At 36.6% G+C, this 15,163-nt stretch overlaps 1 protein-coding gene across 2 annotated transcripts in view; it reads right to left on the reverse strand.

Annotated features, from left to right (window-relative positions):
• The window catches only part of PLCD3 (phospholipase C delta 3), a 75,149-nt gene that overhangs the window by 32,732 nt on the left and 27,254 nt on the right, over nucleotides 1–15,163 (reverse strand). The window contains exons 2-4 of one of the 2 annotated variants that reach the window (XM_015814629.1): nucleotides 7,903–8,064; nucleotides 2,104–2,332; nucleotides 1,134–1,263 (exon numbers count right to left, since the gene is read on the reverse strand). In XM_015814629.1, the coding sequence (XP_015670115.1) occupies nucleotides 1,134–1,263; nucleotides 2,104–2,332; nucleotides 7,903–8,064 (521 nt within the window). The remainder of the gene's footprint in view (nucleotides 1–1,133; nucleotides 1,264–2,103; nucleotides 2,333–7,902; nucleotides 8,065–15,163) is intronic. The other variant, XM_015814628.1, reaches the window with a different exon arrangement.

The following is a 15,163-nucleotide window of genomic DNA, read 5'->3' on the forward strand; positions in this document are numbered from 1 at the left end:
CCCACCCTCTGGAATGAGCTGCCCCCAGAGATCAGGGTGATCCCTGATCTCCCTTCCTTCCGCCGCGCCCTCAAGACATGGCTATTCCAACAAGTGGGACTGGCCTAGGGCAATTTTTAGAGGGGTTTTTAATCATATTTTAATTAGACAACATTTAAATATTTCTTTTTAACTAATTTTAATTTTGTAATTGTTATTGGTGTATTTTTTAACTGATTGTCAGCCGCCCTGAGTCCGCAAGGAGAAGGGTGGGATATAAATTCAATTAATAATAATAATAATAATAATAATAATAATAATAATAATAATAATAATAATAATAATAATAATAATAATAATAATTTCGTAGCCAACACAGATGTCAGGAATTCCCAGGATTTCCCAAACTGATATGCTTTAGATACATTGAGAATTGCAGTCCCAATGTATCTAAAGCATAACAGCTTGGTAAAGACTGCACTATACTAAGAGCTACCTGCTCTTTCCCCTTTACACTGCAATTAAAACAGCTAATAAAAACAAAGTAAATCTGCATAACATATACATTGTTTTGACTGCAGCCACAGAAACATACATGAAATTATGAATACTGTTTAAAACTACTTGGTTCAGAATGAAATATAATAAGCATTATGACCTGGGACCCATGTTCCATATTATTTATTATCAAAAGTTGCATTAAAGAAGAGCATAAAATCACCAAATAAAGAGACAACACTGCTCTCTCTTGACTCCATGGATTGTCTCGAGACTTTTGAACAGACACTTTTGTGAGAGCAAGACTGAAAGGCCTACAACAACAAGAGTAATAATGGAAGGGAAACTAAAAGAAATGAACTAATATTCATTATGGCCTAGGACTGACCAAGTACCATGTTTTGGGTGGGAAATACATATTATATACAGTCCTCCAGAAACTCAAGCCCAATTAACATTGTGAGATAGATTGGTCTATGAAACAATAGTTCAAAATCATCTAGAGAATTTCCACAACTGATAATGGACTTGAACCTCAGTCTTTGACATTTTAACTAGTTCAGGAACTATGGAAAAGCATCTTTTGAATATAAAGCTTCTGTTAAAAAGAGCATGAAATATAACCCAGAAGGTGAGACAGAGAATTATATGAATACCTGAAAGAGCTGATAGGCATAGATGTCATTCATATCTATGTTTACTATTCGCAACATGTTTTTGATCTCTTTGAAGCTCATCTTATTGTCTTTGTTCTTGTCAGCTTCATGTAAGATGCCATGGATCCAGGTAGGGCCTGATGTAAGGACAATGTAAAAAACTGGGAAACATCTACTTGAAAATTTAAATTCACTCTCCTTCTGTCTTACATAGTTAATTCAAGAAAATTGTGAAGATGAGTCTTAATACAAACTCTTAAGAAAAAGGGAATGAGTGTTGGGGCATATTTTAAATGCAGAAGACAGGGTTCAAAGACTGTATATCAGCTAACTACAAATATTTGATCGAGCAATTTCTACCTAATTCTTAAACATATGATTAAAATGTCTAGCAAATTCAAGTTGTAAAAAAAGAAAAATCTCTGGCCATATAGCCTGTTTCAGAAAAAAACAATTACTGCCTCTAAAGTCAATGGATTCTTCTTTGTTAAGTAAGGGTTTTCAAACAGAGAATGGTTACCCTCCAGCAACACCACTGCCATAGAATTCCTTTGCTGATGTATTTTGGCCTTGGAGGCATAATCCAACTTTTGACTCTGTGGCCATTTCCCTATTTATAATGGTATCACAACATTCCCCCCATCATGGAAGATGCTATAAGATGGTAGGGGTAAGATGCTCCCTAATTCTAATTCTAATTGCTTTTTTTGTGCATCACTAGTGCACAGCAACCCATGAAACCAAATATGGCTTCAAATCCCATTTCTAATATGGTACCATATGTATTTTTAAAACACAGATGTCTGGTACTTAACACAAGCTGAGGCATAGATTTTAAAAAGAAAAAGGAAGGTTTTGGAGTGATTCAACAAAATCTCCCTTTTTCTTTTTAAAATCTATGCCTCAGTTTTAAGAAGGAATAATATCTACCGCACTCCTAAGTCTTTTCAGATATAGAAAGAAAGGATATTGCTCAAGCTTTTCTCGCTGGCTCATGGCTTCACATCTGGCCATTAATTTTGTGAGTCCTCTCACCCACTGCTGAACTTCAATCCCAGTCTGGGCAGCCAGATCCAGGTTTTTCCGTTTTCCCCTGAAGACTATAGTGAAGCACTGCTCTTCTGCAAAAGAACCACCAAATTTCCGAAGCCCCTCAGATTGGTAACCTTCACGTACACTTTCAACATGGAGGATGGAGACTGAAAGATAAGGCATCAAAGGGAGTCATTCATGGAGAGAGATAAAAATTAGAAGTATGTGAAGTGTCTCAACTCATTTTCAGTGAAAAAATTTTTCATTTGCCATAAGAAAGCAGGGAAAGACTATAATTGCCTCACACCGGATAGGGATAATAATCTAGCACTTCTAGAAGAGGAGGCAAATCTCAGACCAGGGTGTGTTTTATTTAGCAGTTTAATTTATTCAGATGTTTCTCATTTACCATCTCAGCAAGACTTTAAATATCTCTACAAAAAAGTGATTGGATCCCACTTAAATATGACAGGAGAGAGCCACTGGCTTGATCAGCCAAAGAAACATACCATCTCTTCTCTGTTTGGATATCTCAAATAACGTTTCTTAAACTTTTTGCTCTCAGGACCTCTTTCTATTTTTAAAAATTACGGCTGAGATTTGTTTATATGGTTTATACAGGTAGTCCTCAATTTACAACCACAATTGAGCTCAGAATTTCTGTTGCTAAGTGAGACATTTGTTAAGTGACTTTTGCCCCATTTTACGACCTTTCTCGTCACAGTTGTTAAGTGAATCATTGCAACCGTTAAATTAGTAAAAGGGTTTTTTAAGGTTTCCCCATGGTCTTTGCTTGTCAGAAGGTCACAAAAGGCGATCACATGACCCTGGGATACGGCAACCACCATAAATATGTGTCAGTTGCCATGCCTCTGAATGTTATCGCAGGACTATGGAGATGCTGCAACAGTCATATGAAAAATAGTTATAAGTCACTTTTTTTCATTGCCATTGTAACTTTGAACAGTCATTAAACAAACTGTTGTAAGTTGAAGTCTACCTGTATTGATCCATGTTTACCATATTAAAAATTAAAATTGATACATTCGTAGAATGTTTATTCATTCATGCAAAAATAACAATATTACGTCCATTAGATATTAACATAAATAAAATATTGTTCATGGAAAATATACTGCTCACAAAAATAAAGGGAACATTTTACCATGGAACTGAAGGGGTTTGCGTTCCCTTTATTTTTGTGAGCAGTATATATATTTTAACAAATAAAAAAGAATGATATTTTAAATTTTTACAAATAATTTCTTGCAAACAGCTGGCAAATAATTATGATTTCACAGGAACTCTAAGAGGGGGGATCCCCAGGGGTCCTCAGAGCACACTTTAACAAAGGTTCTCAAGAGTTCATCATAGACTGCACGTTTCCCTTCTGTCAGATATCCACAAGAGGCCCATTTATATTGGCTTCCTAATAAATGTTGGTTTAGAACTTCTTATAATTTGGAAAGTAGAAGGCAAGAAGTTGTGGAAAAAGATGAAACAAAAAATGGAATCTGAAATTCCAAATTTTTTAACCCTGTTTTCTCTTGAAGACAGTGATTGAAATTATTCCTTTTAAGGATTAAAAAATGCACACATCCTGCTGCCTGTGGAAGCAAGTAGACCTACATTCTTTGTGCCTGCAGATCCTTCCTCTCACCTCCCCAAGCCAAATAGATCTATCTTGTGACATAGTCTTATTCTGAGAGGAAAAATTAATAAGGACTCTTGAAAAATTAAGTAAAAAATATAATTATTTTTGCTACTAAAGTCACAGCCCAACATGAAAGAACAAAAAAGTGAGAAGAAAAAAAGCCTGCCACCTTTGAAAGCAATAACAAAAATGGTGAATGGAGTCAGCACAATCCCACTACTTCTCCATTGCTTCAGGTTACTAATAGGCTTCCAGCCCCAATTCAAGAGCTGGTCATGAGCTACAAGCCCTATACAGCCAGAATTAATTCAATCATAACATTGTGGAAAGACCTATGAGGGGAGGAGTGTATATATGAGACAACAGGAATTCTGTGTGGACATCTTATTTTAGTTAAAACTCCCTCTCTTGCAGCTTTTAGAATATTTTTCACCACTTTTCAATCCTAGCCGAATCTTATTTGTGTCCCTCTTGGGAGACTTTATCACTGTTGACTTATTGCAACTGCTGCTTTTATAATTTTGATTTATGTTATTGTTGAGTTTATACTTTTAACTTGTTATCTTCACCTAGAGTCATTTGAGTTGGATGGGATATGAATTTAAATAAATAAACAATCAGTAGTATAACACTGCTGTATAACAGGAGTCCCCAACCACTGGGCTGCGGACTATACTATCAGTGGTGGGATTCAAACATGTGAACAACCGGTTCTCTGTGTGGATGCTGTTTCCGGAAGTCCGTTCTGGGCCTGGGCAACAAAAAATTAGCTACTGGTTCTGCCGAAGTGGTGCGAACCAGCTGAATCCCACCACTGTATACCAGTCTGCGGCCCATTGGCAACTGGGCCATGCAAGCAGTGGGCAAGTGTGCAAAGCTTCATTTGTGGATGCATGGGAGTTAGGTTGCACGCACCAAACCATCCCCTCTCTGCTGCTGCTGCTGCTGCCGGCACTGCCTATCTATGAATCTAAAAAGGTTGGGGACTGCTGCTCTATAATCCTTTGCATTATAGGAGACATCTTTCCCAAATGAGTTTGCCCACCCCACTCATGCTGACATAATGGACATACTGCAGGCCCCATCAGCCAAGTAATTGTGGCAAGTGGCAGCATATTAATTATTAATTAATTAATTAATTAATTAATTAATTAAATGTATCAGCATTTCAGTTCAAATGAAACCAATCCTAGACATATTGGCCAGTTTGCCCTTCAATACTTCCCACTGTTTAAGAAATGCCTTTCGCTTCTATCTACATGGATCAGTTAGTATTTTTGAGAATTCTAGTTTGGGGGATTTAAATCTCCATGTCTGACATAGCAACATAAAGAAGGAAAAGATACAGTACAGTAGTTACTTTTGATTATTCTTGTGGGTGCACTCCTACTCTGACTGATGATTTCAGAGAGAGGGTTCTTAGTATTATACATCAAAAACATTATGCAGTTTTTTTAATATGTGTTCCTGATCAGATTTTCTCTGGAAAGAAAACCAGTACAATGGAAGTAGTGGAAAAGAATGGGAGAATAATTAATGTAAGGCAATCTCAACATTTTATGTTGAGGGGAGGGAGGGAGGGAAGGTAGGTTTGCATAGCTGTGATAGGATGTCTAATAGATATTAAGAGCATGGCAGAAAGAGGAAAACTGTTATTAGAGGGAATTGCAGTATTATAGAAAAGGTGATTTTGTTCAGGAGAGGAAGAAGCATTGAAACTAACTCCACCTTTATATCAGGAATAAATTCATCTGAAAAATTGCTTTTACAACTTTTCAAGATTTGGTTATGTTACCCAATTAGCAATTAAAATCTTTTCAGAAATCCCAGTAGTTTTGTTTCCAGGTGAGGATCTATAGCTGACATCCATGAAGGACCAGGAATGGCATTGCAGCAGAGATTAGTAGCCAGGTGGTAAATTCTGTCTGGCTATCGTCTTTCTGGACAAAGAAGATATTGTGAGACCACCCACATGCATCCTGGACAGTTGCTCCTCATGAGAAGACTGTATGTCTGGCCTAGTGAATTACCCACTGACAGAGATGGATAACAAGAGCACCTGATTGACAGTTATCACAGGCAATTTCACTGTCACATGCCCAAACAAGTCTGTATTTAAAAAAAAACTATACCCAAGCTCTTATATTTAGTAGTCAAGCAACAATTCAACATATTTAATCTCCATGCAATTTGCCCTTGCCTCACCCTGTCCTAATAGTTACCTTTCAAAATGCATTCCAGCAAGGCATTGCCCTACCCCTATCAAGTTAAAAAAATGTCCAAAGAAAACAAACACATGCCTTCTTATGTCACACCCTGTTCTTAGAGGGATCAACCATGAGTAACTCATATGGGAGTCAGGAGAGTACAAGTATTTCTTGTTTGTGAATGGGAAGAGTTACTTTTACAAATTAACAGACTAAGCCATGAATCAGGAAGTTCTCAGCCACAATTCTTTTTATATATAATTGATCATCTATTCCTCTCCTTCTTTCTCCTCCTTTTTTCTTTTTAAAGACTATTTTAATTGTTTTCAGTATAGGTAAAAAGGTAAGTCAGAAACAAAAAAATAAAATGGAAGAATGCAAAAACATAAGTCATATCATTATATAATAGAGTAATTAATAAAATAACTCAGTCTTTAAACAACATATTTAATTCTGATCATGTGGAAAAATGGCGGTCCATTTCAGAGTTCATAGGTGGAAAGTAAACACCTATCTTAATCAAAGATTTAAAGACATGTAAGGCAGAAACTTTGCATTGAAGTAAAACAAACATTTAACTCCTTATACATTATTACATAAATTCTGAATTTTTGATACAGTTTAATATCACCTGTAAACCTTATTTAATTATGGCACAATTAACAATGTGGTAGATAGAAATTAAATTAATGCAAATTTTGTCCATCACTGCAACTTTTTTTCCTGAGAAGAGGATCAGAATTAAAAGGCTTCATTATTTAATTAATATTGATATAGTTATAAGCACTAAGAAAAATAGTAGACATTTAGAAAAAAAACAAACGTAATGAGCACTATTTCTTACAGTTAAACCTTTTCTTTTAATCTGGTGTAATTATTTGCTTGTTTTCATTTTCTTTATACATAATGGATTACCAGACCCACAGATATTGTATAAAACATTTAAAAACTTTAACAATAAAAGGAAAAAATGTTGAGAAATATAAGCCCACGTGAAATTAATTAAAGTTAAGATGGTTGCTGTCATTGTTTTATATGGGATCTGGTAAACTAAAATGTGATAGGATTGCTGAAATATTTTACTCTGTATAACAAAGTCTGTGTGATATTCTATATCAATTGAAAATCATTAATCTTTTGTAAAAAGATATAAAAGTAATTTTAATCTGCTCTCAAGCTCCATTTTTTCATATTTGAATAAACATTTCATATCTAACTCAAATGGGAAGCTGAAAATGACAACTAGGGCATACAAACAAGAAAAGCTTGAATGAAAATGATGATCTGATGACAGTTTTATATTGAATTACATTAATCCCAGGAAAGACAAAATCTAGCTATACCTGTGAGGAAATAATACTGTCAAAGACAAAGGCAGGATTTTTTTAAAAAGATGGACAGGCCTATATTTTTTCTGTCTTGTCACAGACATTAATCGGGGCCTCCAATAAGGATCTCAAATAAACAATCTTTACAGCGCTATATTAACATTTTATCCCAAAATGGTAGAAATCTCTGAAGCTGTAGATCAGAAGGAATCCTATAATGCTTGATCCATAATTAGAAAGATTTGTGCATGTGTGTTTATGTATGTCCTTTTCTCTCTATCACTATAGTCCTTTTCCATGCCAAATTTCATGAATTACCATCTTTTCTCATCAATAACAATTTTCCAATTAATTGAGTTTATCAACATTGAACTATCAAAGACAATGTCTGACTTCTTAATTCTGGAATAAGAAACAGTATGATTTTTCTAAGTGTTTAGCCCAGAAATATTGCCAATACTAGATCATAAGAATTTAATTTAAACAAATGGAATTAATACACTTAGTAAAATTCAGAATCAAACACTTGTAAATACTTTGAAACTTACAAATATGTTTGGAGCGAGCCTTTTTAAAACGAGTCTCAAACCAGATGGACATCCCATCTTCAAGAAGCCGGAACAGCCTTTGTTTCTGGGGCTGATAAGTCTTGACTTTCCAGAAAAAGGTTCCCTGCAGCATCAACTTAATATCTTCATCATCTGACAAGCCTGGAGAGAAGGTGGCAGGGGGCAAAGATTAAACAAATGTAGTACTTAATGTGCATCCTAAAATAAAAGAGCAAGAGGCATTGCCTTTTACCATGATTTAGAACTCAGCTCCAGGAACTTTGCTTTCTGGGCAAACCTTGGAACTTGTAAAATACTAGGACAAATGAACTTTTCACTTATCTACAATTAGCTAACACCATCTAAAAGAATTCAAGAGGCAAGAAAACATTACATTTGCAATTTTCCTTTCTCCCCATCTTTTGGTTTTAAAAAGCCTGTATCCCGACGTTTTGGAAAAAATCATTTATGGTATGGTTTGGAAACTCTTACAATACTTCTTAAGACACAATTATCAATGTCTAAACTGCACATCTTCTGATTCTTTGTCAACACCAAAATGATTCAGAACAATGATACAATAAAAAAAATGAGTCAGTACTCAATTTTCAGAGCAGACAAATCCAAAGATCAGAAGAAGATAAAGACAAAAGCAGGGTGATGGTCAGGTTTCACATCCAAAAGACAAAAAGGCAAGTTATTTGGATTGATGAATCAAATCAAGATCAAAATCATATAGAGCAAGTCATGCCTTTACTGGGTCCTGAATCTATTGATCCAAATTGTTGTACTGTACCTTCAATGACAGCATAGATTTTGATAATTGCAAAGACTAGCCAGAAACTGCCATTCTCAAGATCTGAATCTGATTGCAAAGAAAGAATTGCAAACTTGGAATTTATAGTTAGCACCAAATGCAGCCACCTACCTTTTGACCTGGCCTACCCATTTCAACAGTATAATTACTACTATGCAGGAGTTACTCTAGCTGCTAGTAGGCTTCCAAGCTTCCAAGGTGCTGCTTGTTCCCTACAATGCCCTTAGAAGATCTTCTACCCTACACTTTAATATATTCACTAGCCATGAGAGGATGTACTAAATGCCTACTCATGAAAATCTGTGGGGTTCAGGATCCAGAAAGCAGTATTTTCCTCATTCAGGAACAGCTGGCCTCCTGAGGTCACCTTCTTGTCCTTTAACAAACAGATGGAAAAAGAAGTCCTTTTCCACAGGGCATTCGGAGAAGTTTAATTTACAACAGTGAAAGATATTTTTTAAAAATATTTTGTTTGCATCTTATTGGGATTTTAAGTCTTAAAATTAGGAGTTATACATACTGTAATAGTAAACCTGAAATCAGGCAAGAAAACTAAGACTACGCATCATGTTTTGTATCCTATCAGTAAGCGAGAAGCCTTCCACATCAACAACAGGTTTATCTTAACCCTAACTCTAGATGGATAACTCTACCTAACTGGAGAGTAGAGGAATATTTTTTTTGATGAATAAGGGGATGTGCACGTCTGTTCAAACTGGCAAACGTAAGTCATTCCAGGTTTGAACAGCCACTGTGACTTGGATATGCTGGATCATAATTCCTGTCAACCTCAGCCTACATGGCTCAGAAGATGATTGGAACATGGAAAACATTGAAGCACTGGCAAAATGCACATAAGAGAGAGGTAGTTCAATATTACCTTTCATTGTGGTTTAACCTTTCTAAAAATGAAAGCAAAAAAAGAGCAGTATTATATTTGGAATGAGGAAAATAAAAATGGAAATACAAACAATGAATTTCCACACACAGTACATGTGTCCATTTACAGCAATGTTTCTCAACCTGGATATTTTTCAGGTGTGTGGACTACAACTCCCTGAATTCATCAGCCAGCATACATAGTTAGGAATTCTGGGAGTTGAAGTCCACACATCTTAAAGTCATCAAGATTGAGAAACACTGATTTACAGGATGCATATGACTAAATATATTCAGATGGATACTTTAATCCATAGGATGCAAAGTTATTGCACCTTTTATTCCGGAAAAATAGACAAAAGCTATGGTTAATCCCTATTACCAGTTTCTGATGCCCAAAGGGACAAATAAATAGGGATTATACTCAATATTTAATCTCCAGTTAAAAGGCTTAATAGCCAAATTAAAGACTGCTTTTTCTGCCACATTCAGAGAGGGCAATTGTGTTGAAGAAGCTTTATATTTCTTACTAAATTATTATCCTCCACTTTCTGTTGGGGCTTTCATAGTTTCAATGTTTGGATAACAGAAAAAAATGCAAAACAAATTCATTCCAAATGCAGGTGGGGCAGGTATTTTTCTCTGCCACGCCTGGTCTGCCACTTGTCCAGCAGAATACTTCATAGCATTTCCTGAAATGTATCAGCAGAAATAGTTCAGTTCCATTAAATAGATGAGCAAAATAATAGAAACAGGCTCAGAGATAAGATTCATTTGGATATAATTTAAAAAAAATAGAAGAAAAGCAGCAAAATCAATGTACAAAAAGCACACATTGTTGAAATCTGGATTATTCAAGATAATATTAAAATGTCTGAATGAATCTATAATAACATTTTTAGAAAGGGAAACACTTCTGCATAAAGTATTATGTAATTTGAAAATCATTCTATAGTAATATATCTTGGCAAATAATTTATTTGAGTTTGTAAATGTTCCATGTATGTTTACATATACAAAAAATATGCAGTGTTTGTACATATGGGTCAGTCAAGCAAATGCAGCTATTAAATTTGTGGAAGTACAGGTATGAACTGCACCAATATGATACCTTGTGTGTGTGTGTGTGTGTGTGTGTGTGTACGCTCGCACGCATATATGGGTATGGGTGCGTATGTTGACTCCTGATGACTACCTGGATTAGTCCCTGAAGTTTTCTTGGCATCATTTTCAGAAGTGGTTTGCCATTGTTTGCTTCCTACAGCAGAGAGAAAGTGGCTGGTCCAAAGTCACCCAGCTGGTTTTGTGTCTAAGGTGGGACTGGAAATCACAGTCTTCATGTTTCTAGCTTGATGACTTAACCACTACACCAGACTGATTCTATGATGCATTGTTGAAAGAATATCAATTTTTCAAGAACCTGGCAATCATCCAGACCCTCTTCCAAAATATTCCCATGCATTCCCCTCCATTTCCCCCCCCCCTACAGAAACTGAGAATGTTTCTTGATGTAAGCAGCCCTATTTACATTCTGGGTCTCCCCAAAATAGGTGTATTTATTGTGCTCTCTCTTCCCTTTGGCTTCAGACTTCCCTGGAACACACTGCCACTTGAATTTCTGGAAGCACACTGGTTAAATAACTCTGTTATATAGCTTTAAGAAAAGAAAGGGGTCAAAGCAGCTCCCTCTCTGGGTGATCAACAGACTAGTATAGAGCACAATTTGCTGCTTCCATATGTCTTCATGTTCTAGCCCTAGAGCAACTGATTGTAAATAGACAATTTGTACTACAGGAAAATAAAATTAGAATCAGATTAGGTTAAAAATGGTTGCTAGATTAAAGAAGCTTACTGGGCTCAGGGTAGGAAAAGATCAGCCTTTTCGTCTTGTATTATTTTTATACTTAAAAGGTAACTCCAAGTAGTATGCTTGGTCTGGAATGGGACAACTTGCTGCAGCCAACTAGCCACAGGACAACTTGCCATGGGACAAGAGCTACATTAATATCGGAAAAATAATGAAACATAATCATTAAAAAGGATGCCAAAATGAAATCTGAATGACAAAAAATATTTATTTTATTATTTAAAATAATTAAATTGAATTGTTGAATTGTTCTGCAACGAGTTATCCGTGGTGATTGGCTGCGGCAAGTTGGCTGTGGCGAGTTGTCATAGACCCTGCTTGGTCTGCCTAATGGGGAGAAGAGACCAAACAGCTCATCCAGCAGTTGCTTGTGTTGCTTCACCTGGAGTAACAATGCCTAAACTAGACATTTCCCTAAAGAACTGAGAGGTACAGAAGAATCTCCTTCCAACTTTTCAAGCAAGCTAAACCAATCCATTGAAATTACCCTCAGCTAGAATACTAAGACACAACTGAGACATTTTGCCTAAACACAAGGTGGTACCCTAGTTAACTGTAACGCCAATACAGCTAATGGGAATAGCTCTCTCTCTACCAATCGAGTGGAATATAGGGCAATTTAAAGAATATACACACATTTCTTTTCTTTAACACCTCAATGCTACTTCCTCCTGACACAAGATCTTCACTAATGGAAAATCTGCACCACACATATACACACAGAGAAGTTCAGCCAAAAATGATAACAGTAAGAGCAGTTGGGGAAGAAATAATTGAAATTGGAAAATTTAGTAAATGGAATTTAGTAAATGAGAAAACTGTATCATGTGGTGAATGTTTTTCAAGTGAGTAAGAAAAATGGAGAATGCCTCTCAGCTCAGAGATAGATAGCCAGGACATATCTTACAGAACAGAGTAACGTGGAGAAATAAAAGAATGAAGAATGGGGGGTGGGGAGTGAGCGGTGGAGAAAATATCCAGTTTCTAAATCTCTCTCCTACCTCAAATCAGCAAAACAAAGCAAAAAGAATAATAAATGCAGAGGGTAATAGAGGACCATCTAGATCACTGTTTTTCAGCCTCTGAGATTGAAATGTATTGATCTTGCTTGTATTTCCTTCTATTCATAATATCGAGCATTTACACATACATGTCTTTCAATTCTAAACCTAAAAGAAAAGTGAAAAGTGCGGTTGTTTTCTGTACTTCAGGCAGAATAATTTCTGTTCATGGTGAGAAATGTCCTGTTCCTGGCCTACAAGGCTCCACTTTGAAGGGAGGAAGTTATTGTTATTTGTTCCAAGAAGGAACACAGGAGTGGTGTAATTTTTGCAGAGATCATGCAAACCCATGGGGTGCTGGAATGCAATGGGGTGAAGAAAGGTTGGGAATGTTGTCAGTACAAAAATGGGCAAAGATTCTTGTTTGCAATTCAGCTGACTCGTCATAGAGAAAACTGCAGTTCTGTTACTGTCATCATCATTCCAATACAGTAAATACAACGAAAGCACCACCACACACCATGTTATCGCTTTTCCAGCTGTTTGGGGGGGGAAGTAATGCCTATTTTCCTAGGTTTTGGGCACAGCTAGAGATTTGAGCTGATCTTTTAACAAGGAACAACCACATCATCACTGTTGTTTTAAAAAAATATTTCTCCTCGCTCTGATGCTTAAATACAATGCAGAGAGGACTACAAAAGTTTTGATTTTGGCCAGATCAACTTGTCATTTTCTGTACTTTTCTTTATCCATCCCACAGATCCCATCTGTGTTTTGAGGATTTTGTTTATAGCCAGCTGAGTGACAATAGGTCAAAAGGATGTGTATGACTAACCACAGGGTCAGCCATGGATTTAACAGATGTGTTTAACACAGAATTATCTTTTCAAAGAGCATGTATCCCTTGTAGATTCCTATATCCTTTGTGAAATTCACATATGAATAGTAAAGCAGTGATAAAAGCAGATCAATATGCCACTTCTACCATATAAGAAGGTGGATTTTATTAGCTTAGAATCTGTTGGGAAGGAAATCCCATCACCAACATTGCATACTTTTCCCTACTAGACAGCAAGTATTCCCACTTATCTATGTTTTATATGCACAAAGTTTGCATTTACTTTCAAACCTGAAGTTATTTATGAGAAGAATCTTGGATTTTGCAGCAAGGGAGACTCATGCAGGAATTATTTGTCACTGGAGTTGTATGTTTTATTTGTCACAGCATTCCATCTCAAGACCCCAAGTGCAATTTTTCTAAACAGGGCAATTTTACAAGAAAACTAAGGATAAAAAAAAGCATTGGAAACTTATGAATTATTGATAATGTACAAAGGGAAAAAAGGAATACAGGCAAGAGCCAGAAGAAAGTCACCTTTGAATAAGGATGTATTAGCCTTCAAACATTTTGATAATGCTTGTTATCCTTATTGCATAGTTGAGGAGGAGAGTTACACCAGAAGCCTCCACAAAATTTCCAAAATCAAGTTTGAAACAAGGGAGGAAAATGTCATGAAAATAGCCTTAAACTGCGGGGGTTTAGCAATCTGGACTTTTAATTAAAAGCAACTGACTGTTGAAAACTAACAGTCCTACACAGAAGTAATCTACAGAATTCAACAAACTGTACTCTAAAGTAAATGTTTATAGACCTAAATCCCATAAACTAAGGCTGCTGTGTTATTTTTAGAATTATACAGACTACAGAAAGCACCAGCTGTTCTGGAGCTTTATTTTACTACAAATTAGATTAAAAGATGGGAGATCCTGAAATTGCTGATGCCCCAACAAAACCAGAATGGATCAGGTTTTATTCTGGGAACAATTTAGTTCATTACTCACAAACTGTCTTTTGTTACTTTTTGTGTGCCATTCCATTGTCTTATCACATTAGTGTTTTTCAACAAAAAGGGGATGCTCCCTTGCTGCTACACAAGATAAGTAAGAGACAATTGCCCTTCCTAAAGGAGCAGATATAAATCCTTACAAATTGGTGGAAATCTAATAGAAGCCCAAGGAGAGAAGAGGGAGACTAGAGAGGGGGCAGACCTTTCAGTATCCAGGTATGTACGCTGAGGTAAAAGAAATTAAGCATCCTGGCAAAGTATTGGGAAAGACTGCAAATGGAGCATGAGTATCTGTAGGATGTGGTTAAAAAAGTCAACACTCATAAAAAAACCTGGTCACACTGTTGCAGCTGCCATCTTATTCTTGTGACCAAGCCCTGCAGATACTCCTGAAATGGAGAAGCTGATGAAAGCTCCTCATTTTCCTCTTCTCTCCATGGAAAAAAGCAAGAATCTTCTTCTTTTGTTACCCTTCCTCTAGTGCAGCGGTTCTCAACCTGTGGATCGTAACCCTTTTGGGGGGTCGAATGACGCTTTCACAGGGGTCGCCTAAGACCATCGGAAAACACATATTTCCGATGGTCTTAGGAACCGAGACACTAGTGAGAATTTCTGCTCAAGGCTATTTCCTGTCTGCTTGGGCAGACAGGAAAGCAGCCGCCTCAGCAGCATGCCGGGGCTGCGCTACCCATCGCAGAGCAGCTACTGCCGCATCGCCACAGCTATGAACCTCCTGCTCGGCGTCTTTCAGGTCCTCTTGCCTGGCTTCCTTCTGGTAGAAGCGCAGGGCCAAGGTAAAAAAAAAAAAAAAACCCTGCGAAATACTCCCGAGGGGTAGCGTCGATCCGTA

The sequence above is a fragment of the Protobothrops mucrosquamatus genome, unplaced genomic scaffold, assembly GCF_001527695.2.
Source record: "Protobothrops mucrosquamatus isolate PMUCROS unplaced genomic scaffold, P.Mucros_1.0 scaffold269, whole genome shotgun sequence".
Lineage (NCBI taxonomy): Eukaryota > Metazoa > Chordata > Lepidosauria > Squamata > Viperidae > Protobothrops > Protobothrops mucrosquamatus.